At 38.4% G+C, this 26,152-nt stretch overlaps 1 protein-coding gene across 12 annotated transcripts in view; it reads left to right on the top strand.

Annotated features, from left to right (window-relative positions):
* The window catches only part of PAM (peptidylglycine alpha-amidating monooxygenase), a 183,908-nt gene that overhangs the window by 144,920 nt on the left and 12,836 nt on the right, over positions 1-26,152 (top strand). For 8 of the 12 annotated variants that reach the window (XM_020794414.3, XM_020794412.3, XM_078386271.1 and 5 more), the window contains 7 exons: positions 3,498-3,815; positions 7,105-7,234; positions 13,270-13,386; positions 16,104-16,176; positions 16,562-16,772; positions 17,672-17,872; positions 24,213-24,331. In XM_020794414.3, coding sequence (XP_020650073.3) covers positions 3,498-3,815; positions 7,105-7,234; positions 13,270-13,386; positions 16,104-16,176; positions 16,562-16,772; positions 17,672-17,872; positions 24,213-24,331 — 1,169 coding nt within the window. The remainder of the gene's footprint in view (positions 1-3,497; positions 3,816-7,104; positions 7,235-13,269; positions 13,387-16,103; positions 16,177-16,561; positions 16,773-17,671; positions 17,873-24,212; positions 24,332-26,152) is intronic. The other 4 variants (XM_072992490.2, XM_020794415.3, XM_078386277.1 and 1 more) reach the window with 1 other exon arrangement.

Here is a 26,152-nt window from a genome sequence, read left to right as displayed (position 1 = left end):
AAAAATACTCTTTTTGCTGTACCATTTGGACAGGTTCAGTGATGTAGTTGAGAAAGTCCTGCAACAATGTTGGAGGGGTGCAAAAGGCTGTAAATAAAAGTGAGAGGGCTTGTTTGATTCATTCATTGCCCCAGCCAGGCAACAGCAAAAAATAAAAAATAAATAAAATAAAATAAAAAATAAACCAAGAAAAGAAAAAGAGATGGGGGATGTAATTAAAATACATTTAAACAAAAAATAATCCCAATGAAGAATGCTGGCACAGGCATGCTGCCTAACAAGAGCAAAAATAATCCCTCCTCTCTCTAAAAGAAATCTTCATGAAAGCAAGGGAGAAAAAAAAGGCAAAATAGTAAAGAACCCAAGAGGTATAAGCAGGCTGGAAAAGCAGGCCAAGATGAAGGGCACCAGGAATTTAGCACATAGTGACCCACTCACAATGAATGACTGAATCCCTTTTTCAAATCCAAAATGTCTTCTCTTCCTCCTGGGCATTCTAATTGGCCACTGACAGTGGTCCTCATGTCACTATTGGATGAAACAGGCATTTTGACAAAGGGTGGAAGAAAGGTTACATGAAAGAGGGAACATTAAAAAAGAGAAAAAATGTAAATAGAAATTATCCACATTTCAGATGCTGTCTTTCAGCAGTCGATGAAAGAAGGGAGCTTCTTTGTTAAAATACAAAACTGTATGTACTGCACTCATGGTTATCTGCATGATGGTGTTATTTCAATTATAGAAGCTTGAAAAGTCTGCCATGACTATGGAAGTGCAGGCAGTTTGACAATATGCTTCTACTATAGGAAACTTGACTTTGCCAAGGGAGGGACTTGGCACATTTAATAGAGCCATTTCTTTGCTGAGAAGTGTTGATTCCTTCTGGTCCAGCTCTCTAGCTGCTTACATATGACCTGTTGGCCTGTAATGAATGACCATAGCTGAGGCTGCCCCCCAGTCATCTTGAAATACATGCAAAGCCAAGCCCAGGGGAAATTGTGGAAAGATGGGAGCAGACCACCAATCATTCTCCAGCAGATTCCAGCACCTTATGTTTTAATATTTCTCTATTTGTTTTTTTTTATGTTATCCTATGCTTATAGGGCTCACTCAGCATAGTTTCTTTCTTCTTTTGGATTCTCATTTTATTCTCAAACTGCTTAATCTGGGTGTTTCCAAGCATGCATCATATTGTTTATAAAGGATGTTTGTGAATATAGATCACAGGTTTTGGGCCCTGTCTTCTTGCTAAGGAGGAAGAAAAGAGCTGCAACCTAGATGCACATGCACCCTTCATTACCTATTCAGATATGTGAGTCAATTAAGCTGTAGTTTTGTATCAGAATAGAACATTGTTTCTAAGATGTAGCCACAGATTTTTGTGATTTGTGAAGGCAAGCTGAAGGAAAGCACGCTGACAGGACTGTTTTATCAAGCATGTTAGTAAGGTTGGCTTAACACATTTTGTTCGGCTCCAATTTGCTTTGTTCATTTCACCAAAATTGGTCCTATTAACTCGGGTAATTATTTTCTGACAGGGTATTTCACTTGGGATATTCCCCTTTCAACAGTTGAAATTGGAAATTTACTTGAAACAGTTGAGCCAAGATTGTTTATAAACATGACAGACTCTCTTAGGGTCATTTTGAAATACTTAATTTTCTCCCTTGCTGAGCTCTTAATAATGAGTTTTCATGAAAGACCTGAAGCCTAGATAGTTAGTGATTTTTATCTATTACTGTTTCTTCATGCAACTTTTAAGAACATTTCATGACATGGTTCCATAAGTGTTATTGTTTAAAAGTCTAGGTAATTGAAATTCTAACCTATCCATTCATTATCCTCTAAATTTAGTGGACTTGCTTCTTACCTCCGTATTTGCTGAAGTTATTGTTCAGCAAGGACCTTAGGAGTACTTGCAGATTCATCACAAAGGCCTTACTTAATTAAGTGTTGTGTTAATGGCTGAGATGGGAGTTCTTTCCCTTCTCCCTCCCCTTGCAGATCTCCACACTGCTTGAAAACCAGTCCTGAGTGGTTTCAAGATCTCCACAGCCATTTCTGAGAGCATATGGGGAGGAGAGAAGGAACTGACACTTCCCAGTTGTTCTGGATTCTGCTAATCTGCCAGCAGCTATCCACCATTGGATTTTGCCCAGAACAATAGAAAGCTATGAAGATTGGCTCTTCTATTTTTTCTTACTGCACACCGATTTTCTTTCTTTCTTTCTTTCTTTCTTTCTTTCTTTCTTTCTTTCTTTCTTTCTTTCTTTCTTTCTTTCTTTCTTTCTTTCTTTCTTTCTTTCTTTCTTTCTTTCTTTCTTTCTTTCTTTCTTTCTTTCTATTAATGCACAAGAAACAGACTCAAGTGAAATCAGACAGCATAGGAAGCAACATTCTTTCGACTCTTTGTATAATAAATAAAAATATTTGTGTGCCATCAAGCCAACAATGGCTTATGGCAACACTTTTCATGGTTTCCTATGTAGAGAACACTCAGAAGTGGCTTACCATACCCTTTTTCTAGGGGCTCCCTGGGACTGTGCAGCTTGCCCAAGACTTATAGAGGCTGAGTCTACTGGAATGCACAGTGGGGAAGTGAACTCCCAACCTGCGGCTCTACAGCCAGAAATCTAACTCACTGAGCTATCCAGCCACCATGACATAATTATGCCTTAAAATTAAAATATGTACTATTTTTATATACTACATGACAAAATTATCAAGCACAGGCAAACTAGTTAACTGGATTTTTGGAAAAAAAATATAGTGGCTCATTTGAGGAATCAGAATAAAATAGATATTATTTAAACTAATGCCCCAGAAAGAAATACATATTATGTAAATTAAACTCAAGATATCTGAATTTTATGGAAGAGCAGTCTATCCAGTGTGCATTTATTAGAAAGAAGAATTGAAGATTAGTAAACAGATTTTTCATTATCTGGTAAATGTATAGTTCCACAAAACTTGAAGAGAGGAAGGGAAAAGTACAAAAATAGTAAGCCCTGTTTGGCTTACAAACAGCATTTACAGAGGTATTTGTGCAACTTCCATAATAAAAAAACACATTTTATTCCAAACTGGTTTCACATCACAGGTTGTGTTCTTGTGAATGAAGGGCTGCTTTTATATCTGGAGCTATAACTGAGTGGCTATTAAAATAAACAATCAGAGGTAAGTACAGCAGTATTCCATCATACTGAAGTCTCTTGTTGCAATTCTGCTTTTTCCCCTCACAATTGAACTTCTAGAGGTGAGGGTTCTCATTTGCTTTAGTTCTGCACTGGTATTGTTGTGTAAATTTAAAGACAGATGCTGCCTTTGATTCATGTCAATTGCTTGTGAGCAGCAACCTTTTAAAAATCAAGTCAGCTTTTAGGATTGACTTAACATTTCTGTTCTTTTTTCAGATTCGCTACAAAGCCTTGCAATCTCTCTGGCTGCTTTGCTTCTTTCTCTTATCCTTCTTTCTTTCTTTTTTTTCCCCTACACAGGTGATTTCTATTCACTCATTTCCAAGCTGCTAGGAGAAAGGGAAGATGTGGTTCATGTGCACAAGTATAACCCAACAGAAAAGGCAGAGTCAGACCTTGTAGCTGAGATTGCTAATGTAGTCCAGAAGAAGGATCTTGGCTGGCCTGCTGCCAGAGAGTTTTCCAGCCATGATGAAAGGGCCAATACCATTCTTGTCAGAGACAGAATTCACAAGTTCCACAGATTAGAATCCACTCTGAGGCCACCAGAGAACAGGCATCTCACTTTGCAGCAGCCTAAACATGGTGAAGGGAACTGGGAAAAAGAACCTACAGGAGGTGGGTTAGGGGTATTTTTGTCTCACAGCGTCCAATAATATCAGGTTGCTCCATATTATCAAAAGTAGAAGAAAATATCCACAGATGTGTGGTTTTGCTTTAATATAAGGTAGCACATTACTTTCCAGAGGTACTGATAAAAAATTCGTTTTGTTCGTCTAATGTAAAAGGCAGTGACTAAATCAACGCCTATTTTATTTTTACCACCTCTGGCAATGGGTCAGAATTTTCGCCCTCTATATGTGAGCTGTCCCCTCTAGTTTATAGCAGAGTTGTCTGTTCCCTTATTACAAATACTGTATATACTTGTGAATTGCCATGTTTGCACCAAATCTTGTAAAATAAAAAGAGGGGGGCTAATTTAATAGTTGTAGTTTACTCTGGGGTATATAAGTGGAAAATTGAGCTGAAACAAAGGGTTACCATGTTTTGCTAAACTAATAAAAACAGAATATAGCAACTTCAAAGACAGAGTACCCTGTCAAATTGTAACAGTGTTTTGTTTGTGGTATTCATTGCATTTAAGGAGGGCTTCTCTTTATGAATGTGTAAGCATAATTCTTCACATTAAAGTAATTTTTCTCAAAATACAGGACTGGTACTGATGTTGATTTGAGTTGGGTTAACTATATAAACAATCCATGCTGTATTCATATGTAGTTTAACTGGAAGAGTGTCGCTAAGAATGTCACTTTTCTTTCTTAGTAAGACAAATTGCATTGATTCCTCCTCCAGGGACAAAGAGCTCTAATCTCGCCATGCAAGTCCCTTCATTAACATACACATTGGTCATATAGGTAGACTGCTCTAGAAGCTGTTTACATGGACACCAGTGATAGCACAGTTTAGGTTATCATATAATGGTCCTGCTGATCATTGTTCGGAATCCAAATTGTGGTTTAGAGCTGCGTATTGGCTTTTATTCTCTATCTACCTAGCACTTACCTTTATAAGTTTAGTCTAATTTCTGCAATATAGTGGTGTCTGAAGACAGAGTGAGAGCCGTAATTGTATTTTATAAATTCAGGACTTATGACAACCCCAGAGTAAGCAGATAGTGTGGCTTAATGCAACATTGCCAAACGGTGCTTTCTGATTCTGGTTTGCTTGCTGATTTCAGATTGCAATTTGTCATTTCGGACCTGACATGAAATCATAGTTTAAGCTTGTTTAAGCATGTCTTGGCAAAATGACTATATTTAGTTACTGTGTGACAGCTTTTATACTAAGATTGATTACAGTTAGTTGTGGGAAATTGCTCATAGAAGAAGTCTCAGAAGTCACCTCTTGCTTTGTTCATTGTGATCATTTTGAAATATAGTTCAGTCTTTTTCACTAAGGTGAAAACCTTGATCCTTCATGTAGAAGGCATTTCCCATTAGAACTGGATGCATAGCAGTTGACCTATGTGTAAGTTTCAAAACACTAAGAACAGCTTCTTCTTTTCTTTGCTTCATTTTCTTTAATTTTTCTGTTGCAAACTATCAATGGTGATATTGTCTACACTTTGAAATTATTGGTTCTGGTTGTTTTTCTTTAATAAGTGCAATTTTCCATGGCATTAACCTGGTGCCAATGTGTGCTATTTTAATTTCTCACTGCATTTTGGCATGTAATGGATGTTCAGCAGTACGTATATGTGTGGCTGAAGTAAAAGATTATGTAGAGAAATATGTTGGGAATAAAGGGTGCACTGTAAGCCATCAGCTAGTCTTCCCTGTGGTTTATTGCCAAGCAAACAGTGTGCTTGTACAAATATGAGAAACCGATCCAGTGTAGATCCAAAATCTGTGAAGGCTAGAAGGGCTCCACTCCACCTGATTTTTGCAGATTATTCTCGCCCTCTCTGCATCATAGTTCAGCCCACCCAAGCAGGGTCTCTTGACCTCTCTGTAGCATTTTCAGCAGGCTAAAAGACTTGGCAAATAGGCGGATATTGCTGAAGTGAGCAAAATACAGCCTAATGGCAGAATCCCAATTATAGAAAGGGACATCTTTTCTGAAGAGAATAATTTTATTGGAGGCTTTTAAATCAACCCATGTGTTAGGATCAAGATAGTGATGTGAACACAGTTTTTGTTGTGTGGTTCTTTTTCCTTATAATTTTCATTTATCCACATGCTTTTTTTCATTATTTACTCTTTTCACAGTATAAATTAACACTGTTGAGAACAGCTATATTGAAAGGCACAGTTTTTCAGTGGTGTCAAGGGGGAAAAAGTTATATTAAGATGTTTAGGCATATTAATTTAAAATGATCAGAGTCCAAATCAGCTGAACTCTTCCGGCTGGTGGACTAGGTTTTTTAATTACGCATTATCACCCTACAAACAGATTCTGAACAAAGGTTTTGTGACTGCTGTATATGACAAGTTACTGGTAAATGCAGGTTGGCTAAGGTCTATTGTGTGTTTTCATTGTTTTCCTCCTGAGAGAACATCAGGGTTAGAAGCCAGAGGTTAAGTATTCAGTGCTGACAAGTGACAGGTGTGATTATTGGCTTGATCTCGCTCCAGTCAAAGGCACATTTACTTGGAAATGTTCCATCTAAACAAGTGGAAATTACTTCCAATTAAACCCTTATAAATAAGCTGTTGGTGCTGTATCATTAGGGTAACTTTATCTTTTACTTGGGCATGTAGCTAGGATAAAATTTGTTGTGTGCTTTTGCGGCAAGGTTCCTCCCAGAGTAGAATCAACCTTCAATACACTGCAATGTTTACCAGGCAGAATCCTATTGCTGTAAAGTTACGCTGCTCAAGCTTTGCCTGCTGAGGTCAGCATTCAGCAAAGGGAATTTCTAATTTAAAAATTAAAATTAAGAGGCAATTTTTGGCTCTGAGGACCCTTGGGAACTGAAAGTGGAGAATAAGAAGCTTGCAACTAATATAAATTAAAATTAAATTAAAAAATTACCAACACCAGATGATAGTCTCACTTGACGTGCATGGTGCAAATTTTACACAAGAGTATTTTGCCCTTCTTGTGTAACTCTTAAAGCAGTCAAAGGCTGCAGTCCTAAGCATATATGCCTTGAAGTATACCACTAAACATAACTTTTTTGGGAACTTATCTATGTGTACCGTATTTTATTTTATTGATTATTTGGATTTATACTTCATCAAGTACTTAATATTTTATATACTAAGTGGCATACACAAATTAAAAACAGTTGAGAACTTACATTCTGACAGCAATCGCTGGTTTACAGAATATCTTGTGAAGAAAGTATCTTACAGGAAAGGTCTCTTACTAACATAGTGTTTGTAACTCATTTTTTCCTTTTCAGATTTTAACATAGAAGAAGTTGTTGACTGGCCTGGGGTAAATCTCAAACTGGGCCAGGTTTCTGGAGTGGCGCTGGATCCTAAAAGTAACTTGGTCATCTTTCACAGAGGTGATCACGTTTGGGATGCAAAGTAAGCAAATATTCTAAGCAAAAAATATACATGTTCTGTTGTACTTTCATGTACTGTGATGTTTAAAATACGCTTATACTTTTCATTTTAAAAGGACCTAGAGGATACGTATATCTTCTACATTTTCTGGCTGATTTTAAGACATAGGGTAAAATGGGATTGGTGTTTGATGATTCTATTGAATGGGAGCCACAAAGAGATTGTAGACTAAGCAAATCTTTGAGTATGGAACCCCATCAAAGATCTGTCCATTTCAGAACTGAGGTTAATACATACAGGATTTTATCTCATCAATATCCAATTTGGATATGTGCAGAATTTTGCATAATCACTAAAACAGCAAGTTTTTCACTTATAATTAGGGAGGACACTGGTATTTCTGCATGTCTGTATGTCTTGATTCTGCTGCAAGAGTTTAGGTTTCTCATGACGCTCCAGAGCAGTCCCTGTATCTTAGTAGGCTTTTCCAATGGGAACTTGTCACACAGCAAATTATTAGCACTAAGATACAGCCCACTTTATGGAGCCAAGCAAGCCACTTTGTATATAGAGCCACTCACAGCTCAGGATGTTTACCCCACTCTTACACTGGGTAAGAGTACCAAGCTCTTTCTGTAACCTGCAGGCTTTTTTGGTTTATAGTGGTGTGCCTCTTACCATGATTCCACTGTCCTCTGTTACTAGTAATATGATTGCGTCAGACAAAGTGGGAGGAGCTGTGGTAAAGAGATGGTGTTACAATATGTTGGCAAATTCATCTACTGGCCAAAAATCTATTGAATCAAAGAGACATTTACTTGGAAGTCTAAATAAGTAGGAGTTGCTCTATGGCCAACATGGAAATGTTATCCCAGAAGCACTTCCGTTGGCATATTGCACAATCATTTGTGCTACAGACTCATGATGGATTGCACAATTCAATAGTGCTGTTCCTTATTTCTTTATGTTCCTTTATGTTATACCAGCACAAACAGGATAGTAACCAATATAATGTATCAGGTTATAAAGTTTCCAGCTTGACATTTGATCAAAAAGTTACTCATACAAGAAATAGGAAGAATGTTCTGCATTTCATCTGTGAGCACTCCTGAGATTTTAAATACATTTTTGAAGGAGAAATCTGGATATATATATATAAGAAGCAGGTAACAGCAAAAAGAGCAGTAACAGCATTGGGGTTAATGTTAATTATCAGATGATACAGGTTTCACATACTGTTTATTTTCCTTCTTTTTCCTTTGAGAAAAGACCTCTATTATCAGCTTTGCCTAAATATATGCACGTAATCATAAAATTAAAGCAAAGTTATTAATTGGATGTAATGTTCTTTACCAGTCATAAATGTGCTCAATTATTGACCTTAGGAACTCTTTTCATTCTTTCTACTTGATTGCTTCCCCATCATACAACAAGGAAGAAGCAAACAGATTATCAGTGCTTTAGGCACTGTTCAAAATGGTAGCAATGTATTAATAATACATGAACATAAAAAGCCGCATAGCTCTACAAGTGAATGCAGAGGGTTGATTGTACAATCTAGACAATATAATGTAGTGTTAGGGAATAGCAAGCATAGGATCTGGCACTGTGTGTGTTCCATCAGTGGTACTCCAGCCCTGCCGCCACACTTTGCAAACAGCTTGCCCAGCTTTTTCTAAATGTTCAAAGTTGTTTAGAGTCTGGTCCAAGAGCCGCAAATTTTTCCTTTAGATGTGCATGCTGTTATGCATCATTTTTTCTCTCTGTACTTTGGTGAAGATGCACTTCAAGGGAATTTGGACTGATAATTCAAACAGGTGTTTGTAGATCAAGGATCTTTATCTTGACAGTTTTGATTTTTATCTCCACCATAATTTATATATTTTCCCACTGTAAGTTTTTTCACCTAACAGAAATATATATATAAAAAATTCTGACTGGTTTATTTCCAGTCAGTATATAATAAAACCCAGCTTATTCAGTGTAAGCCCATTGAAATCAACTGGAATTAAGTTAATCATAACTAAGTTTGGATCCAGCCCAATGGCTCTTTTTCTTTTCAGTGTAGCCATGTTAAGGTCTGAAACAGTAGAGAGCTAAATACGTTGTGGGGACTTCAGGATGCATTTAAACCCTACCAGCTGTATCCTACCAAATGTAGGAGTTAGTAGAATGCATGCTTGTTTAATCTAAAACTCTGCATAGCAAAGGATCCTGTGAATGTGTTCAGCTGAATAGACTTGAGGTTAATATATACACCCCATCCCACTATCTCTTTATATACACCCCATCGTATTATCTCTTTACCACTCCATATATTCAGCATAACACCTGGATATGGCTTGCATTGACAATATTCTCTTCTCTACTGTTGTTTTTGGAACATAGTCTTTGCCCTGAACTCATATTGGTATTATGAAGTCTCATTTGCCTGATGGTGGTGCAGATTATTGTGCTAATAAAACAAAGAAAAAATAAACATAAGGATAACTAGTAGATTGATTTGTGAAATAGCTGTCACAGCTCAATACTTATAGACTGTGGTTATTTGAAAGCAATATCCATTTAAAAAGAGAGAAGACTCTGTTTTCATTTAGTAATTCCTGTAGCAATTGCCATTCCTTCCATCTGTGTATTCCTGTCTCTTGGCAGAAAACACTAGTAGTAATATTTTTTGAGAGACCACCATGTTTTTACACTGAAGTAGAATGGTGCGAGATTTGGAACAGTTTCCCTACAAAATCAATAGTTAAACTATGGAAGATTTAGTTAACAGCCTTGAACACAGATAATTTTGAAAGGGGAATAGACAGGTTCATGGACAAGCCGTCTATCAGTGGCTGCTGATCACTATGGCAGTGTATTACCTCCAGTATCAGAGGCAATGCATGTCTCAATACCAGTAGCTGCAAAAACATAAGTATAAGGTTGCTATTGCACTCATGTCCTGCTGGTAGATGTCCTCTGGCCATCTGGTGTGTTCACTATGGGGACAGAAAGGCTTTTAGTATCACTCAGGATGGCATTTCTTACTGGTTTGTGCTTCAGACTGTTTGTAGAGTCTCAGAAACAAAGTCAGGTCATGTGCTGTCATGTGCTGTATTCTAGTAGTTCAGCCTCAGATATCTGAGAGAATATAATCTTAGAGACTGCTGCTATAAAATTGTAGTTGTTATTCTCTTTCTCCATCCACAAGGGGCTATCAATCATTGGTCTGTCTTTTAGGATGCTACTGTTGTCCCAACCTCAGCCATGAAAATGAAATGTTACTAGCCCCTGTGGTGATTTGTCCTCAGCAGCAGTTGTAGCTGGGATGAGAAGGAAATCAGCAGACTCCAGAAGCAGTGCTTGGGATTTGTTGCACTTCAATACAACATTAATAAAATGCAAACTCTTTCTGAAATGTGTACAGTTGTGTGATAACAAACAAAAGTGCTTGCACCAGTATCTACTAAGGGTATGGTGGATATTCTTAATTATAAACTACTGGAGGTTTAATTTGCAAATTATTGTATTAAATAAATCCATGCACTAATCAATGGAATACAATAAGCTTGACAGGTCTACAACTTTTGGTAATTGAAAGCATAGTATGAATATTTTATGCAGGATCTATTCTTGTATTGTGGTGATGTATAGGGGTTAATCATTTGGTTCACAGACTCATCTGCTGTTTTCTGTTTTTAAAAAAATCGATCTGAAAGAGCACTTAGAAGCCAGTTAAATAAATAAATGTGCAAAAAAATTGTATGGCTTCCACATTTTGGATGAGAATTGAATTACAGTTTTACATGTAATTATATTAAATGCTGTTTACTTTCATGCACGTAGTCAGTTAACACTGTGCTGCAATCAATGCAAAAGCACTTATCCTGAGATGTTTATAAAGGCTTTTTGTACTTAGGGAGAAGTATAACTAATACTTTCTCATTGGGATAACAGTATGAGTGCCTTATATGTATGTAAACAACTACTAACAGCCCTACTATGAATTTCAAAATTATTGATACTTTAAATTTTCTGCTAGTTCAAAACCTGTTTTGTTTTGTCAAATGTGTATTCAAAACCAAATGTATGTGTCACAACATAGAAGTGTTCTTTTGGTTAAGGCAAGGCACAAAATTAAAAATATTCCACCATTATAAGTCCCAGCATTTCATAATGTCTGAAAATGACACCTGTTCAGCTAGGGATGTATAGACTGGTATCCATCACGGTAGTTTGGGAAAGCACAGGGACCTTGAATGAATGAAAGTTACCAGCTAGAGAAGATGTGGGAGAAGATAACTGAAACCACTCTCCTCAGATAGAATCTGTCTGGCAACAATTTTCAGGTCAAATGGTGACCATTGATTTTAGGTCCCAAGCTGGGTAGCAGCAGAAAAAAACTTTGAGGAGGGAATGACTAATATCTTCTGCTGAATCCCTTCTGAAGTTTTCTAGTGATATTTTGGTGATTACATAACTTAAAAATTATAATGTTATAATAATCTTAGAATTACACACAAATTGACAACTTACAACTAGCAAAAAGACCAGGATCTGACAAGCACTGGATGCACCAAAGTCTTTGAGAAAAAATGATGTGGCTGACATTGTTGGCCACTTTGTGCTGCCGCTATGTGAGGGTACACAAAGCCACTGAAGTCTCTGAACATGGCCATTGTAGTGGTGAGCCCTGAATGGAATATTTGCTCCCTGCAGAGTAGAAGGGGAAGTCTTGCATCCCTGCTTTTTGAGCTGCTTCCCTCAAGCTTCAAAGTATATAAACTGCAAACATGCTTCAGGTAGCTTGCCACCTAATGACTGAAGATAATACTGCAGGTGTCAATTAATTAAGTTTAATATGTTTTAAAATTTTAAAAATTCCAGCCTCTTAGAATTCATGTCTAAAATTACGTATCTAAATTACATAATCCATAAATTTTGGCTCCAACAAACACAGACATCACCCTTTATTATTTTAGCTGCTTTAGGTGACATTTTAAAGTAACTCAACGCAAGCCTACAGAAGCCCCGATAAACAAACTAGGACTTATTTCTGTGTAGGTTTGTAAATGTAATTTTATCAGCAATTGTTTGAATTAAAAATTGCTAATTTAACTAAGATTCAAAAAAGCTTATTTCTACTAATTGTTAGTCAAATGTGTGAATATAGCTTATTGATGAGGAGGAAATGCATCTGCCATCCAGGACCTGTGCATAAACAAACACATAATGTATATAGATATTGCATGTCTTGATTAGTATGATTGAACACCCCTGTTCTTTCAACCTCCCCAACATCTGTTGTGAAAATAAACTGGAACAAGATGAGAATCAGGTCATCTGCCTTAAGAAGGTTCGTTTAAAAAGTTTGGCATTTTTTAAAAGTGTGGATACCTGAATATTAAAGTGTAGATACTTGAATATTTGTGTTTGTCTTTTGCTTGTAGTTACTTTATTTCAAGTCCAATATGATTAGCAGAGTTCCTCAATGTTCTGACAAGGACCTGGTAAAATTGGAGCATATCTAGGTAGCAAAAAATGACAGTGATAAGCTTCTGTTGACATGCAAAGTTTTCAGTTTTGAATTTGTTTAGTTTTTTTAACCTTCTTCCTTGTAAGATCCAAGGTATATGTAGTCTCCTTGAAAAGGAGTTCTACTTTAATTCACATTGGATTTGTCAGATGACTTGCTTTTCTATCATTTTATCCTTTTGAAGTTTCTGTTTTGTTCTAATTGTGTTTCTTTTTACTTGGGTTCAGAAAGGGATCAGATATATCTTCTTCCACTTCTTTAAAAAATGACAGTACTATATAGGACTTGTGGCCTAGTCCATGGATGCTTGCACCCAGCTGTGTGCAAAGATGTCTGCACACCTGCTATAGAATTGGGAATGTAAACCTTGCCTAAATGTTGCTGTGTCATTATGTAAATGTTTAAACGAGGGAAATCTACACTTGTGTGACCACAGCAATAGCATAACCATTCGAATATGCTGATCTTTACAAGATCCTGAAATGTTTGCCTTTTTATTGTTCGCTATACTGACATATTGTTCTCTCATCTTTAGTTCCTTTGACAGTAATTACATTTATCGACAAAAGGGGCTTGGACCCATTAAAGAAAGCACAATTCTGGTACTAGATCCTAGTAATTCAGCAGTTCTTCATTCCACAGGAAAAAATCTGTAAGTCTGCTTTACTTTATTAAAAATACTTGTATATTCCTGACTTGAGACAACCTCATTTTGCACTGTACATACCAATCTCCATTCAAGATTTTTTGTTAAATTTGGTGAAGAAAAACAGTTTGCTTGTTGACTCAAATGAACACAAACTCCGATGGAAAGGAGATATTCCCTCCCTCTCACAAGGCAGAAGGACTCTGAAGAAGTAGGACAGTCAGGATTCAGTATGTTGACATCACTTTCACCCCAAGTAGAAGAAAAATCAGAAAGTGAAGAAGATCAGAGATCTCTTTGTTTACTGTGCATACTGTGCAGTAACCGGTTCGGCTATAAAGTATGTATTGGGTATGTGTGTTGATGATTTTGTCACTGAACAGATCATGGAGAATTGTGTTGAAATTTGTCCTTTATCTTGCCTTGCCTTCACACACTCTGTTTTCTGGAGATACTTCTTTCCATCTGGCCGGTGTCTAATACTGAGGATGGCTGGGATGGAAATGAAACCAACAGAGTATGGATACATAAAGCAGAGAGAAAGAAAGTAGAGAGGTAAAGCAAAAGAGAGGGTGGATTTACTATAATCCTGCATGCACTCCTCCTAGAGGTGAAAGTGGACTTTGCTTCGACCTGGCGTTATAGCCAAACTGACATTATATATGGGTAATGAGTAAATGGGACTCTCATAATTCCTCTAGGTGTACACATGAAAACACAGACTGTGTAGCTGCTAAGTATATACTCTCCAAGGACAGTTTTCTGGAAAGCTTTTGCTTCTTTCTAAGAAACTGAAAGAAGAAGTGATTCTTTGGATGGGGAGCATCTGCTGGGATGAGGGCTCTGAGATCTACCACTTGATTCCCTCTTTTCTACAGCCCTGTTTAGTTGTGATGAAAACATGTGTATTTCATATGTGATATGGGTAGAGTGCTAACCCCACTTCTTGGTTATCACATTCCTCATGGGGATGAAGAGAGGGAGAGAGCGAGAGAGCGAGAGAGCAAGAGAGAGACTGTTCTGTATAGGTTCAGAATGCACACACATGCCCCTGCTCCTGAGATGGAAAAGGGGAAGAGAGAAAACAGGTCTGGCTTACCTACTGAGGTTATACAGATACAATAAGGGCTGTATCTCTTCATACAGTCACATTTGTATGATGAAAGCAATAACAGAGGGGGCAGGTAACACAAATTCCTCATACACAAGTGTGGAGTACACACACATCCATAATGATGGATTAGTGCTTTCATGTAAACAGTATCCTTATTTTTCAAAATACCTATTTCCAGAGCTTCAGACTCGTAAGTCAAATTCGATGCTTAATTTGTTTTACAAGTCTTAAATGAGTATTTTATTATAGGGTATTTATTATATTGTTGTTGTTAAAATAGCTTAGATGAAATGATTTTGTGAATAAAATGAGTAGAGTATAATAGAATAAGGGGAGGGGGGACACACGTCCGCATGGATTCTGAGTTTGATCCTGTAGCAGCCTGCAAGGGTAGGTTCCTTTTCCATGTGCGTTTAGAGAGAGGTAGAAGACCCTCCTGATGGAACGGAGGGAATCACTATGTATTGGGCAGAGTCATTTTTCACAAACATTGCTTGTTCACTGACAGTGTTCTCCATTTTTGCTGGGTCCGGAAGAAAGGCACTAAGAACTGGGTCAGCAGCTGCCCAAGCTGCAATTGGAATTGTACACACATCAAATGGTCTGGCAGTCCACTTGCCATTTACTTCTTTTAAAGCTTAATGTAGTACTGTTCTTGCCCTAAATTTGGGCAATAAACCTATAAATAAGCTATTAGATCTCACCCATGATGATATCTGAATTCCCTCCCTCTCCCCCCCCCCCTTTTACTTGGGTGTTGTTTCATCTTCTAAAGGTAGGGGAAAATATCTCAATATTACTGACAGGTTCTATTTCAGGCCCACACCTTTCCTTGCAGTAAAGCAATATACAAAATGGCAGTTTATCCTTAGAATGGCCAAAACAATGGTATAATATTTATCACAAATTTCATGGCACATTTAATCCAGTAGATGTTCAACACATCCATCAGCAATATTGCACACAGCAATTAGAATGGCCATGAATGCATGGTGGAGATGTTGTATTTTCCTAAGTGTAATACAGACAGATGGGCAGACAAACATATTTTATTGTTGAAAATGTCATATCCAAAGCAATACTGCTATTATTGAATGTGTGCTGGGTGTGCAATTTAAATGAAAACTTGGTCTACAGATATAACACTACAGATATGTTTGATTTTGAATTCTTTGTTGAAACAGGAAGAAGCAATTTTTGCAATAGATGTCTGATTTGGGGGTGGGGGATTTAAGAACAACCTCTCTTTTTCTTTTCTTTTGGCTGTTTCCTCCTTATCCTTCAATAAAAAGAGGAACAGAATTAAGAGTTGAGGTCTGTATGCATATACAAATGTGGCCTGGTAGGAATGCTGCCCCCTGAGCTTCAAGCAGGTATCAGCTTTGAAATGTGGGGGATAGCACCAGATTTTGTGGAATAGCAGGAACAAAAGTAGGGAAAATGAACTCAAGAAGAGTCCAGCAGATTTCCATAAGCAAAGCATTCCTTCTGCAACAATATAAGAACAGCCCAAATGTTAATATGAAAGCTAAAGAGAAACAAATCATTCTGTTTTGGTTTCACGTTTCCCCCTTCTCCATACTGTAGCTTTCATTTATTTTCTTCTCAGGTTTTATTTACCTCATGGCTTGAGTATAGATAATAACGGAAACTACTGGGTGACTGATGTAGCTCTTCATCAGGTATGTGTAATTGACATTCAAAGTGCTGTACTAAATGTACAACTCCGAATTTAGCTAGCTTCTATCTCTTATTAGCAACTTGACAGCATCATTTTTATCATACTGGGGGAATGTTTCCCAAATGTTCAACTATTCTATTTAGCATAATAATCATAGATTGACTTATTTTATACATAAACACTATTAATTTAACTCTTATTATTTGCTTGGCAATGGATCTGTTCATTAGGCTTATGAATTTCTGCTAATATGTAGTTTTCCTCTGAAGAAATATGTTTTCTAGTAGGCAGGCACATGATAGGTCCTGCAAACTATAGATTTTTGCCTTAGGTTGTCTGTATAATATGTAATTTAAATAATCTTCTTTTACCTTTTACATTGATAGGTATTCAAACTAGCACCACACGGTGTGGAATCTCCTTTGCTGACTTTAGGGAAGGCATTGCAACCTGGAAGTGATGGAAATCACTTTTGCCAACCTACAGATGTAGTAGTGGATCCAGTTACTGGCAATATTTATGTGTCAGACGGCTACTGTAATAATCGTATTGTTCAGTTTTCTCCAAGTGGAATGTTCATCATGCAGTGGGGAGAAGGTACTGAACAGAAATCTGTTGATTCATTTTGCAAATCCTATGTTTTGCTTTTGTTTTCCTCCTCAGAATGGTTTATTATGTAACCCAGGTAAGAGACAGTCTAGAAGTTGGATGTTCCTGAGGTCCCACTGACTGTGGTTTTAATATCTATTTCTCACTGAGGAAATAAACATGTGTCTGGGCTTTACAATTTCAAACTGCAGGTGATAGGTCATATATTTGACTATTTCCCATAAAAAACATTATCCCCATGCAGGATCCTCAGATACTGGTTGAAATCCAGCAGTAAGTCACAAGCAGAATGAATTAGTGGGAGCTTATGGAGGAGTTACCAATAGGCATGCACCATGCATTTCTTTTGTCTTTTTGTTTGTTTTTATTCCAAATCCTAAAATTCTCCATTCTGGGAGTTCCATCTGCTAGACTAATCCCTAAATTATGCTCATTTGGACACAGGCTGATCTAGAAAGTTTTGTGGCCTAGGATAGGCCAAGTTCAAGCTTATGTGCCTGTTGAGAAAGGAAGTTGCCCTGCTGTTTGCTCAACTAATTAAATAAACCTACTCTTAATTGTGAGTTACTACAGGATTTCAGGCATTATGTATAATTTATGTGCATGCATGGCATTATTTTACTGTATAATGGGTTCTGGACTATTGCTCAGAGCTCCTCATATAAGTATGTCTTCAAATGAGATACTGTTACTGATCCTTTAAAATGTGAATACGGTATGGAGTATTGTCAGTATACTGTTTGAAGTCTGCTGTAATTAGGCAAAATACAGTTCCAGTGGGCTGGGTGCATTTTCTCATAAGTTGAAGCTTACAAATCAGTATTTCTGGCCATAAATGATACCCTCAGATTAGGTGGATGTTAATTTATTTTCCCCATCTCTTTCAGAGACTACAGTGGGTCAAGCAAAACCTAACCAATTCAACATCCCTCACAGTTTGACATTTGTGTACGATTTTGGTCAACTGTGTGTAGCTGACAGAGAGAATGGTCGAATTCAGTGTTTTAAGCCAGAAAATGGACAATTTGTGAAAGAAATCAGACACCCAGTGTTTGGAAGAGAAGTATTTGCAGTTTCTTATGCTCCTGGTAATGAATTAAAAGGCATTTTTAATATCTGAGAACTCTGCTTTTTTAAAGTCCTAACAAAAGATGTAGTCTTTAAACTTTTTTAAAGAGGATGTGATTAAGATGATGTGTTTATTTGAAGCAGGGAGAGTGTAAGGCTGATGCCTTTACTTGCAGTAGTGATTTTCATTTAATGAAAGACATTGTTTGCCTGTCCTGCAGCCTCCACTGGTTCCCAACAATGAAAGAGATTATGCAGGATGTATTTGCGAAGGCTTTCACAGCCTGGATCTAATGGTTGTTGTGGGTTTTTCGGGCTCTTTGGCCGTGTTCTGAAGGTTGTTCTTCCTAATGTTTCGCCAGTCTCTGTGGCCGGCATCTTCAGAGGACAGCACTCTGTGCTCTGGTGTAGTTGGCTTGGGAGTGCCCTGTTGAGAAACTCCCAAGCCAACTACACCAGAGGACAGAGTGCTGTCCTCTGAAGATGCCGGCCACAGAGACTGGTGAAACGTTAGGAAGAACAACCTTCAGAACATGGCCAAAGAGCCCGAAAAACCCACAAACAACCATTATGCAGGCCCTTTGTGGCCTTGGGAATGGAGGAATAAATGTTTAATTTCCAAAAACCTGCCCTGGTTGACAATGTCATCATGAGCTTTGCATTGTGAAACCTACATGAACAGAATGTCAGCCTCTGGTTTCCTTTCTGGAATCTTAAAACTGGAAGGGACCCTATGGATCATCAAGTCCTACTCCTGTCTGTAGTGAGCACACTGAAGCCTCTACCAACTCAGGCCTCCAGGAGTGCTCACTCTTTTTCTCAGGTAGCTGCCACCAGGTATTGCTGTTTCAATACCAATAAATCACTGAATCATGTGTTCCTTCAAAACTTAAACTTGTTTATTTGATTAATAAAATAAAATAGGTAAATCACAAAATGTTAATCAAGGTCTCTCACTCACTGACACACAGAGACTTTTCCCTCACTGACTGTTTGGCTCACAGGCCCATAGACACTCTCATCACTAACTCTCACAAAATCTCTCTCTAAATCTCCTCTCTTACCTCATACACCCCTTTATATATACCAGCTCCTCCCCCTTCGGCACCACCTTCCGTCCCCTCATTGGCTGATGTTCCACTGCCCAGCTGTGACGGACAGGTGAGGGCAGGGCTGAATGCTACACTGTCAAGGAGGCGCAGTGGGAGATCAGGTTCCCAACCAGATGTCTACATCACTGAGCTATCCAGCAGCTATGTTTAGGCTCATAATTCTCAAGGATCTCATTCTTCATCTAATTCTTTAGGGAAAAGATATGTCCTTAATTTTTAGAAGAAACGATGTGTTTTCCTCTTAGATAACATGCTACTACATTTGGGCTTAATAGTCATATCCAAAGGCAGCTTTTAGTTTTCATAGGAATGAGAAATTGGTCTTGCCTGATTTCTGCCACAAAGCCTTTACGCTGTAAAGATTGCCACAGGTTTATGTTGGACAGCAACAGGTTTCTCAGAGTTATATTGAAAGGAACTGAGAAAACTATTCGGCCCCTTCATCCTAGAAGCCAGAGTGGTTATTAATTGTTGTGTCAGGAAATGTGTGCATCAGCTCTAGAGGCCCAAGCCTTTCAAAAGCCTAATCATGTGGCTACTTTTCTACTCATCAAACTAGTGCTGGCATAGGCAATATTTGCAGCCTCTTCATCTTTCCCCCCCCCCCTTTCATCATGGTATTGTCCTGACTTGGCCAAATGTGCCTTGAGTGATTGCTACTTCGGTTGAACCCTAATGACCTTTGGGGAATACTCTTCCCCCCCAGGAATGACGTTTTGATATCAGGATATGTAGGTCTTTCTAAAAATAAGATTTAGAAATAACCTTTCACTAAGCTTGTGTCCTGCTCCTTCAACAGAACTATGCTTCTAGGATAACTCACATCTAGAAATGAACACAAAACATCAATTTTTATTTTTGCAAAATCATATTTTAACATGAAAGAATTAAAAAAATGCAGTTATCCCATTGATTAAAATGAAACCTTTCTAATTGTGTTTGGTGACTTCTTAGAGTAAGCTATTGGAAACATACAATTTTCCTCTCTTTATTTTAATCCATCAATAGTTGCTCTAGGTTATTTGCGTGTTCTGATGTCTACTTGAATAATTAGAATTATTTTCTCTTTTAATGGAGATTATCTCCCAAACTGGGATGGAGTTCCATTGCTTCACATGATATCAAGTCAATATCTCTTCTTTCATTTCCTCATGTGAAAGATAATTTTATTCCTTTCTCCTTCACTGTCTTTCTGCCCACCTCCCCAGATCGCCATCAATATATAAAATAACAAAGGCAATAATAAATGTACATCCTTAAAGAGGTATGTATATTCGTGGCTTCTTAATTGGTTACTGCAAATTCAAAAAGCTAGTACACTATTTTGAATGTCATTAGAGAATCAGGAAAAATATTTCTGCTTCAGTAGAGGAGGAAATTACAAATTTAAACATAAGAATGAGAATGCTGGGGTTAAACATCTTAATTAAAAACCAAAGCATTAAAGCCCAGAAAATCTTGAAGTGAAAACATCCAAAAACTATGTCATTGTTTAAATAACATCCAGTATCAAAAAAAATTCAATATCCATAAAACAATGTAAAAAGATTAGTAGTGAAAGAAAGTACAAAGAATACATGCTAAAAGTGCTCTTCAAAATTGTGTGTGTTAATAAAAATAATTATGTGCCATGGTTCTGACTTTTGGTGACCCTTTTCGGCGTTTTCTAGGTAGACAGTACTCAGAAGTAGTTTACTCTTCCCTTTTTGGAAGTGTTCTAGATCTATGCAGCTCGACCAAACTTACAGAGGCTGGGTTTTCTTCAGAAGTCCCTGTGGGGATTCAAACTCCCAATCCCTGGCTTCACAGCCAGATACCCAGCTCACTGAACTATCCACGTAGATAAAGACTTTAGTCTTATATATGAGAGTGTTGCAACTCTAATTCTACATCACCTTGTGCAGCTGCAATGCAATATTGCATTTCTGCAAGAAGAGACTTATGAAGGCAAGGTGATGCTGTATTATGAGACCATTTCCAAGCATAAGCACAATACATGACTAGAACTTCTAATATCTTTTCTGATAGCATAGTAGTAGGCATTCTTCAGTCTTGAGAGACTATGTGCTCTGAATAGAGGTCTTGGAACAATGTCTAGTGTGGCTGAGAAGGACAATTCAAGAGTGACAATCCCTATGACACTGAAGACAAATATAGTCTGTCCCCTGTCCAGATCCCTGGTTTTGCTGCTTTGGGGACTGCCTCTTTGCCTCAGCCTGCTGAACAAGTTCCTCTTCATATTGGAAGAGGCCATGATGCACCACCTGCCTCCAGGCTGAACGCTCAGATGTCAAAGTTTCCCATCTGTTGAGGTCTATTACTAAGGCCTTCAGATCCCGCTTGCAGATATCCTTGTATCACAGCTATGGTCTCCCCGTGGGGTGCTTTCCCCACACTAATTCTCCATACAGGAGATCTTTTGGAATCCGACTGTCAGCCATTCTAATGACATGCCTGAGCCAACGTAGACATTGCTGTTTCAGTAATGTATACATGCTAAAAAATTCCAGCTCATTCTAGGACTACTCTATTTGGAACTTTGTCTGCCAGGTGATACCAAAAATGCATCAGAGACAATGCATAAGGAATGTGTTCAGTTTCCTCTCCTGCCATGCACAAAGCGTCCAGGACTCACTGCAGTATAGGAGTGTACTCAGGTCACAGGCTCTATAGACCTGGATCTTGGTATATGCTGTCAGCTTCTTATTAAGCCGTATTCTCTTTGTGAGTCTAGAGAACATGGTAGCTGCTTTGCCAGTGTGTTTATCCAGCTCGACATCTAGAGAGAGTGTGTCAGAGATTGTTGAGCCAAGGTACACAAAGTCATGAACAACCTCCAATTCTTGTGTTGTTCATGACTTTAAATAGAGGGAGGTGAGTCAGTGCCCTGGCCCTTGTTTTCTTCAGGCTGATTGTTAATCCACAGTATTGGCAGGCCTTGCTAAAGCGATTCATGAGTTGTTGGAGCTCTTCAGCAGAATGGGCGACAACAGCTGCATCATTGGCGAAGAGGAAGTCCTATGGGCATTTCAGCTGGACTTTGGTCTTCGCTCTCAAGCTAGAGAGATTAAAGAGCTTTCCATCTGATCTAGTCCAGAGAGTGACACCTGTTGCAGTTCCAAAGGTGTGCTTCAGCAGAACAGCATATAGCATATGCACTGGGCTAATATGAGGGATCTTTACATTAAGGCAGTAATATGGTGGCACTGAGGGTTAAACGACAGAAGCCTCTGTGCTGCAAGGTCAGAAGACCTGCGGTCATAAGATCGAATCGACACAACAGAGTGAGCTCCCGTCGCTAGTCACAGCTTCCGCCAACCTAGCCGTTTGAAAGCATGCAAATGCAAGTAGATAAATAGGTACCACCATGGTGGGAAAATAATGGTGTTCCATGTCTAGTTGCACTGGCCACGTGACCATGGAAGATTGTCTTCAGACAAACGCTAGCTCTGTGGGTTGGAAACGGAGATGAGCACTGCCCCCTAGAGTCGGACACGACTGTACAAATTGACAAGGGGAACCTTTACCTTTACCTTATGAGAGCATGGGGTAGATACCTTGTCTCTCTGTGCAACACCTCTAATCTAAACAAGCTTCTATATCTGCAGCTTCCCCTCCCCTGCCATACTTGGAAGACTGTGTTAGGAATTCAGGTCATGAGCTAATCTTCTCAGATGCAATTGGTCCAGAGAAGTAGTGGAGGAGAGAAAGGCAGACCTTGCCTAAAGCTAGTTCTGACACTAGACAACAACCTAAGGAAGAGAGTGAATTGTAAATAAATGTGCCATCTGTGGCAGTGGATGGGTGGGAATTGCCTAAAACTAAAGACCAGTCATTAGGAGCTCATTCTAGATTAATCTAAACAGCTACAAAAATCACAGCTCTGCTGTTGATGTTATACAGTGGTTCCCCGCATAGCAACGATAATCCGTTCTGAAAAAATTGTCGCTATGTGGATTTGTCACTATGCAGGGCAAAAACCCCCATAGGAACGCATTAAAACACGTTTAATGCGTTCCTATGGGCAAAAAACTCACCGTTATGCGGAAATCCTCCATGTGGCCGCCATTTTCGCTGCCTGGTATGCGAGAAAAGAGCGCAAAAACACTGCGGGCTGCCATTTTTTTCTGGTGGCCATTTTGGAACCGCCGATCAGCTGTTTTTTAAAACATCGCTATGCGAAAATCGGTAAGCAAAACGCTTACCAATCATCACAAAGCGATTTTTTTCCATTAAAAAGATCGCAATGAGATCGCTTTTGCGATCGCAAAAAACAAATCGCTATGCGGATTCTTCGTTAAACGGGGCACTCGTTAAGCGAGGCACCACTGTATATAAGTGAATCTACTGAAAGATTGGTAGCAAGTGAGTTCATCAGTTTTAGCAGGATAGAGTCAGGAGAAGTTGTGTAATCACTGGAACACTATCATTTGTTTTGCTGAAAAACACACTGTGACCCTGCAGTCTTCTTATGTTCAGTTTTACACCTTCTCTCCCTTATTCCTGACCTTTATTAAGGGTCAGAATAAGGTTTTTGTATTCATAAATTGAACTTCGTGGTGATCCAATGCATACCATACTCCTTCAACACCTGACACAGGAGAAATACCAGCATGGTGTTCTATGTTACTTCTGCAGGAAGTAATCTCTACTGTTTTTAATGTTGAATGTGTTGACCTAAAATTTTCATGGTTACTTTTTATAGGCACATACAATGCATATACTAGATGTCAGCTATGTCTTGTGTCCTAAAGTAACATGGAAAATAACATGGAAAGATGCTAGGGCAAGGTAGCTAGCCCAGCCATCTGAAGAGGCTGGTTATGTGGCACAAGTGAAAATTCCCATTGCATGATCTTTTTGCTCACACTACTTAGGATCCAGGCCAGCATGAGTGATGTCCCAGATATATACTTCAATAATAGTAAAAAAATACATAAATACTGCAATAATCAGCTTAAAAGAAGGGTAAACATTGAACACAACATGCCTCTGATTTCTAATGCTTTTCCTTTTCATCACATTCTAACCCTGAGCACTGCCAATTGCTTTCCAGCAGTTTTATCTGTGTTTTCTGCTGAAAGGGGTCCAAATCCAGTCTTTCAAGAAGCTTATAAACTCCTGAGTGTGTTTAATTATGGCAGATAGCTTTTTAAGACAGCCTTTCCCTATCCTACATTGTTGTGCTTAGACTGGATTGTAAGAGGGAAGAATACATTCATCACACATCTGTGATTTATTTTTGTAGGTGGGTTGCTGTTTGCAGTTAATGGAAAGCCTTACCCTGGAGACAAGGAGCCGGTGCAAGCATTTGTGATGAACTTTTCAACTGGAGCAATCATTGACACTTTCATTCCGCTTAGAAAGGTAACGTGTTGTGAAGCATCACTTGATTTTATTAAAAATGTATGAACTCTCATTTGCTTTTCTTCCTTTCCATGCCTTGTTCACTTTCCAAAATTTAGCATGAACATTTTCAAAATATCTAGAATGTGAGGCCAAGTTCTGCTTTGATAAATGGTGCATGTTGACTCTGGGATTGTAGTTTTTATATATATTTTTCCCCAGTCACAGTACTAAGAAGTGATACACTCCCCTTGCATCATACCTTAGAATCTTTGTGCACAGATGGGAGACGCCTTGAACCGCATCTTCTTCGAACCTGTAACAGTGATCGAAAGCCACACTGACATGGTTTGGATTTAACATTTGGCCATAATTATACCATTATGGGAATAAGATTTGGAATCAAGGACTTCTTTCTTTATGGCTTTGTACCTGAAATGAGAGGTGCATATTTGTGAATTTAATGCTGCCTTTGATTTCTATTAAACTTCAGGATGGCTGCATAAATAGTAATCACCTTATTAATTAAACCAGAAGGAGCTTTTCTAGAATGAACAGAAATATACCAAAAATGGGGAATGGAGATGGTAACTCTTATGTCTGCCTGGTTTTCATTTCAAATGTGACCGTGAAAGGAATGCTTGGACAAATACACTGCAACAATTATCCTATCTCTCTAAACGGCAAAATGTTCAGTTGAAATGAAGCCATTAGGTGCCTAAGACAGTTTTTATCATATGCAGTACTGACTTTCGTCATGGATGGGATATTGGATTAAATGCAGAATTACTCTGACAGGGTCAAGCTGCTTCTGGACTCATAAGTGAGCTGTAAGAAAAACAACTACTAATTGCAATTTTTGATAATTTTATTGGTTGCTGGGCAGGAAGTCTGGTCTGAGATTTTCTGACTGATCTCTGTTGCTTCAGGACTTGAGATTTCTATGACATAAATCTGAAAGACGGTAAACTGAAGCTCCATACAAAGTGTCTGCATTAATAAGAATCAGTGTTTGTTGATGGGTTGGTAAATCTCTGTGCTCAGAGAGATGTGAAGGGTTTCTAGAGAGGTGGGAAAATTAGAGCAGGAGACTGCCCTGAGAGTGATTTAGGGTAGGAGAGATTGCAAAGCCCATATCTGCAAGATTCTCATTTTAGGATCCTAATTCTGCATTGGAAGGCTAGTAGAACCTGCATAAATGTGTTAGGACACATAAGTTCCACATCATACTCCTGCATCTTTATTTGTTTTGGCCATTGTTTTATTGGCTGAAATCCTGATGGCAGTGTAGTTAGTCGCACTGGATAGGTCCACTGGATATGTAGGAATTTGGTGAGTCAACTTCTTCATAATTTCCATTGATTTAATGGACCTAGTTGCATCTTGGTTTGCTATAGTAAGTTGCAACCTTAGTACTTGTGGAGGAGTTGACTCACCAAATCCCCATTGTTTTCAGTGTGCTTACTCTTGTGTGATTTAGGCTCTGGTCACACAAGGTAAATGTCCTCTAGTTCTTCTGATACTTTCCACAACTCTGTTGTACTGATCCTCAGTCATGTGGTATATATACCAAGGCAAATGTCCCAAGATCTTTTAAAGGTAAACATTTATTTCTTCCTATTTGAATCATGGCCAGCTACACAATGGTACCAGGTTGTGTGTGTGTGTGTGTCTGTGTGTAACATTTATTAATACATTGATATATAAGGAGGGGGTTGGGGATATGTCCTCTGCATTTGCAGAATTGCATTGGTCAGTCTACTTTCCCTACCATCTCTTCTGCCTTTCAGCCTAATCAGCCATTTCCTTCCCTATCCCAGCCCATAACCACCCCATGGCTGT

The sequence above is a fragment of the Pogona vitticeps genome, chromosome 2 (genome assembly GCF_051106095.1).
Source record: "Pogona vitticeps strain Pit_001003342236 chromosome 2, PviZW2.1, whole genome shotgun sequence".
Classification (NCBI taxonomy): Eukaryota; Metazoa; Chordata; class Lepidosauria; order Squamata; family Agamidae; genus Pogona; species Pogona vitticeps.
This window is presented reverse-complemented; position numbering and strand designations above follow the sequence as displayed.